Below are 5,093 nucleotides of genomic sequence, written 5' to 3'. Positions count from 1 at the left end.
CCCCGGCCACCCACGCTTGCCACGGGGCCACCACGAGACTGGGATGCCCACAGCCCAGTCCTCCCGGCCTGGTGCCCGGCACTGGTGGCAGCCTCCACCCCCTGGTCCCCAGCTGGTTTTCCCTGCCTGCTTCCTGGCTCAGCACTTCGCTAGTGGTGATTCAGGCAGCGGTTGCCAAATTTGGTGCCTGGCGTTTCGGCCTCCCCATCTGTATTTCCAGCTGGAAGCTGCCAGGCAGTGCCGGCCAGAGGGAGCAGTGCATGGCAACGCTATGCCACTGGCATCACTGCACACCGGTACTGCCGGCCTGAGCCTGGAAAGGCTGCGCGATGTTGGGACAGGGCTGCGAAACCCACAGGGGGATGTCTCAGTGCCCGGTGTGGTGATGCCCTGGCCCCCAATCTGGGGGTGCTCCAGTCCTTGGAGTGGGGACACCCCACTCCCCAGTGTGAGGATGCTCTGGTTGCTGATGTAGGGATGCTTCAGTTCCTGGTGGGGGAACACTCCTGTCCCCAGTGGGGTGACACCCTGGTGCCCAGGGCAGAGCCCTATGTCCTCAAAATGGAGGAGCCCTGGACCCCAGTGTGGGGAATGTCCCTGGCCCTGGGGTGGAGTTGCCCTGGTCCCTCACACCGGGGAGCCAGGGATGGAGTTTGTGGGCACACATCCATATGGCATCTCTGCATCTCCTCAGCCATGGCTGCCCTCTACGTGGCTCTGCTCAGGGCCATCCCGAGGGCTCTCCCTGCTGCCCCTGGCTCTGGAGGCCAATGGGGTGGCAGCCAGGGAGGTGACAGCAATTGGGGCTGGATGACCACAGTGGTGATGCTCTCCCCTTTCCCTCCAGGCTCCTGCCATCCCGCTGAAGGTGTCCGTCACGCCTCGAGCTGGCAGCTGCACCCGGCCAGCAGTGCTCATCCTCCTGTGCACCCGCTGCTTTGCCACCATCACCTCGCCGTGCCAGGACCTGCTCGTCCGCACCGTGAGTGATACAGCCCCCCACATCGGGACCAACCATGCCCAGAGATGGGGTGACCCTGGAGGACACTGGTCCCCCATCCCTGGAGACGCTGCTCGTTGTGCTTCAGGGATGAGGGACACGCTTGGCTGCTGCTGGTGGCACAGAGCACGGGGCTGGCCAGGCAGGGAATGACGCAAAGGGCTGGAAAAAGCTCCCGTTTCCTCCGGCCGGCGGGAGGAAGGTCAGGGATGGGGTTTGGCTCCAGAGAGCTGAGCAGGGGCCGGGCGCTTTGTTAGCAAAATAAACCTCCTGCTTTGTTTGCAGCTAATAATAAAGTGGGCTGAGCTCCCCGCGTGCCGCTGGCCGCCCATGCCGCTCCCAGCCTGTGGCCCCAGAAACCCCTTATTCATCAGGGGTGATCCCCAGCCACAATGGAGCTGGGGCTCCGGAGATGCCCGCCTGGCTTAGCTTTACATCCACAGCCTTCATGCCAGGGAAAAGCCTTTCCGTGCTTTCCCCATGCCAGCCCAAGCCGGGGAGGGATGCGCCTTACCCCCTTCAACCCCGGTTCAGGCTGCCCCTCACCCTGCAGGATGCACACCTCGACCCCGGGACCACTGTGACACTGGGCCCTGACCTGCCTGTGGCCACCAGCAAGGGGCAGCTGCTGGCCTGGGCTGTGGGTGAATACAGGGGCATCACATCCTACAGCGAGCTGCGGGACCCCCGCTGGGTCCAGCTCCACCTCGGAGAAGGTGCGTGGGGCTGGGGACTGGCACTTGGCGGGGGGATAGGGTGGACAGTGATGCTCCCAAAGGGTGACAACCCATTGGGGCAAAGTACGATCCCAGGGAAGATGCTGCAGGGACCGGTGCCACCGGGACTGGGGCATCAGTGCTGGCCCTGAGCGTCTGTGTCCCCCCTGCCAAGCCTGGTTTGGCTTTGGTGACACCTCTGCCTCTGCAGACAGGGGCAGCCCCCCAGACTGCATTCCCCAGGAGCGCTTTGATGCCACCTCGCACCTGGAGACCGAGGTCTTCTTCCACGGGATGAAGGGCTGCTCGCTTGAGGATGCCCAGATCACCAGGGCTGCCCACATCATCCACCTGCAGCCTGAGCCCAGGTACCACGGTGTGGGTGGAGGGACCCCCAAGGGGGTGGGGGATTGGTGGGACAAAGAGCGGCACAGGTGGTGGGACAGACTTGGAGATGCTCAGAAAGGGACGGGGGTGTTTCCTAGGTAGAAACCCCCTATCCCAAGGGGGGCTATGGCATCTGCTGGCATGGAAGCCTTATGCTGGGGTGGGGGGGGGTCTTGTGGTTTCACAGATCCCCCATCATGGAGGTGGACCTGTCCCTGAGCTGTCCCGAGCCAGCCATGAGCAACCAGTTCCTCATCCTGCAGAGCCGGTCCAACCTCACCTGGTCTCTCTCCTTCAACAACTGCCACATCCAGTTCCTGGTAGGGCTGAGCAGGGTGTGCGTCCCCCACCACCTCCGCCAAAGGGGGCTGGTGGCATGGGGGGTGGCAGGAGGGCCCCTGGGGACACTGGGCATGGGGAGGTGGCAGTCCCCTTGCTGCAAGCCCTCCCAGCGGGGACAAACCCAGAAGCCACCCCTGAACATCCCCAGCTGTCCCTATTCCTACTTAGTTTTTTCATGCTGCCCCTCCACACCCCAATAGGTCTCTGGGAACTACAAGATTGAGCCTCTCTCCACACTGCCAATCCCCGGGGTGCTCCTGCCCGACACCGAGCGGGGCCTTGTCGCCAAAGCCTTCGAGAAGAACTACAGCACCATCGCCTCCTACTCCCTCATCCCAACCAGTGCCCGCATCAGCCTGGAGCTCCAGGAGCATGGTGAGGCCCCTGGAGCCATGGGTCTGAGTGGGTCTGGGGTCCTGCTGCCCCTACTCAACCCCCTGCATCTCTCCATCCCACAGAGGCGCTCAGGAGGGTGCCCCCAACGCCCACCCCCCCAGCCCCCACCGTTGACTCGCTGCCCCACGTGCTGCTGCTCATGCTCCAGCCCTGGAAGTGCACAGATGACACCATGGAGATCGTTATCGCCAGGTCCCATCTGGAGGTGAGGGGAGGGTGTGGGAGGGGTCCCAATGCTTGCCAGCATCACCCAGGAGGTTCGCATTTGTTCTGGGTGCTCAGGATGGGCAACACGGGGCCATCCCCAGCCAGAGGGTGACCACTGGGTGCTTTTCTCTCAGCCCATCAAGGACGTGGTGAACATCACCCTGCGGGACATCAACTGCCAGGCGGAGAAAAACGCCACTCACTTCATGTTGAAAACGCCCCTCAGCCACTGCGGCACCTCGCTGGAGGACAGGGGCCACGCCAACAATGAGGTGAGGGGGAAGCTGACCGGTGCGCTGCCACCAGCCCCACTGATGCCTGGTGGGGGCTTCTCCACTGGGACCTCCTTTTGCATGGCTGGAAACCCCCCTGCAGCCCAGGGCTGAGCCCCACGCCTGCGTGCTGGAGGAGATGGGGTGGTGTGGGTGACCCCCAGGCGGGACACCCTCCTTATCCTATCTCAGGGTGGGACCCCCCCCATCCCATCCATCACTGGAGACAATAGACACCCACGGTGGGGTCCACTTGGCTGACCCACCCTTCCCTACCTCCTCGCAGCTCATCCTCAACCTGGCCAAGGGCGCAGTGCTCCGGAGTGTGCGGGTAAGAGCCAAGTATCCCGGTGGGTTCATGATGGGACCACAGGAGTTGGGTGCTGGTGCCGCCACGGGTGCCAGGAGTGGCCTCAGCACCATCCCTGCTTGCAGGTGGCCTTCCAGTGCAAGATCCCACGGGAGCTCTTCCTGCGCCTCTTCCCCACTGCCGCCTTTGAGGCACCGCAGACGGAGCTGGAAGTCAACAAGGAGGCCTTTGTGCAGGTACCGCCGCCATTCGGCACCAGGGCTGGGGGGGATCCGGCCATCCCCAGACTGGTGACCCTGATGGTGTCCCCTTGTCCCCGTGGCAGGCGTCCATGCGGTGGGAGGACCCCCCGGCTGCCCTGCAGCTGAAGGAGTGCTGGCTGGCGGCGCCGGGGCGGGAGCCGGTGCTGCTGGTGCAGGGCGGCGAGGCACGGGGCACGGGGGTGGCTGTGCTGGAGGGCCCCCCCAGCAGCCGCGGGAGGAAGGTCTGGCGCTTCCGCTTCACCTACACTGTCCCCGAGGGTGGGCGCATCCCCTTCTCCGCCACCCTCAAGTGCAAGGCTGGCTTGCAGGTCAGTGTAAACCTCCTCCCACATCCCATGGTGACACCATGCTGGTCCCCACCATCAGTGATGGCAGCCTGGTGGGTTCATCCCCAAATGCTGAGCTCCATCACTCAGATGGGAGCAGCACTCCCAGTCCCCCAAAAGCCTGGGGGCTCCCAGCCCCATCCTCTGCCAATGGTGCAGGAGATGTAGAGGAGGGTCTACCCCCTCTCACCCCAACCTCCACCTCTGCAGAACAACACCATCTTCGAGAAGGTCCTGGAGGTGACGGTGAAGGGCAGCTGGCAGCCACCCAACAGTGAGTTTGGGGCAGAGGAGGGGGCCAGGGCGGGAAGGGAGGTGCTGGGGACACCCCTCCAGTGTGGTGGTGCTGATGGCCTCCTCCTCCTGCAGACCGGGGCCTGGGGCTGGCTGCTGTCCTGGGCATCACCTTCGGCGCCTTCCTCATCGGGGCGCTGCTCACCGCCGGGCTCTGGTACATCTACTCGCACACCCGTGAGTATCCACCGCCCCTGGGGACCCCCATGGTGGGATGGTGGGGGGACACCACGCACATGTCCCTTGTTGGGTTGCCCATGTGCCCCCTGAGGGCCCCAGGTGAGCCAGGTACCAGGCTGCTGCGTTGCTATCATCCATACAGCCCTCCTGGCGCTGCCACAGGGGAATGACCCTGCTTGGGCTGGCTGGGGCTCCCCAAAGTCCCCCCCATTGCCCTGGTGCCCCATGGTTCCCCCATGCCTGCCTCCATCCCGGCAGCTTGGGAAGGCTGAGGAGCAATCTGGGAGGGTTCCCATGGGGATAAGCCATGGCCTCCGCCGGCCGCCCTGAGTCTGGTTTCCCCTTGGTGTTCCTCCCTGGCCCCGTGGTGGGCGGCGTGAGCCAGGTCCCATCTCCACAC

The 5,093-nt window shown here is 64.3% G+C and overlaps 1 protein-coding gene across 1 annotated transcript in view; it reads left to right on the top strand.

Annotated features, from left to right (window-relative positions):
- Nucleotides 1-847: 847 nt before the first annotated feature.
- The window catches only part of ENG (endoglin), a gene marked incomplete at its 5' end in the record, with an annotated part of 4,439 nt that continues 193 nt past the window's right edge, over nt 848-5,093 (top strand). The window contains 12 exons of the mRNA XM_010187490.1: nt 848-982; nt 1,554-1,716; nt 1,928-2,084; nt 2,291-2,423; nt 2,646-2,820; nt 2,904-3,046; nt 3,183-3,320; nt 3,607-3,651; nt 3,756-3,866; nt 3,956-4,201; nt 4,430-4,493; nt 4,589-4,690. Of these exons, the coding sequence (XP_010185792.1) occupies nt 848-982; nt 1,554-1,716; nt 1,928-2,084; nt 2,291-2,423; nt 2,646-2,820; nt 2,904-3,046; nt 3,183-3,320; nt 3,607-3,651; nt 3,756-3,866; nt 3,956-4,201; nt 4,430-4,493; nt 4,589-4,690 (1,612 nt within the window). The remainder of the gene's footprint in view (nt 983-1,553; nt 1,717-1,927; nt 2,085-2,290; nt 2,424-2,645; nt 2,821-2,903; nt 3,047-3,182; nt 3,321-3,606; nt 3,652-3,755; nt 3,867-3,955; nt 4,202-4,429; nt 4,494-4,588; nt 4,691-5,093) is intronic.

The sequence above is a fragment of the Mesitornis unicolor genome, unplaced genomic scaffold, assembly GCF_000695765.1.
Source record: "Mesitornis unicolor isolate BGI_N332 unplaced genomic scaffold, ASM69576v1 scaffold33316, whole genome shotgun sequence".
Taxonomy (NCBI): Eukaryota; Metazoa; Chordata; class Aves; order Mesitornithiformes; family Mesitornithidae; genus Mesitornis; species Mesitornis unicolor.
Note: the sequence above shows the minus strand (reverse complement) of the source record. Positions and strands in the feature narration are given on the sequence as shown.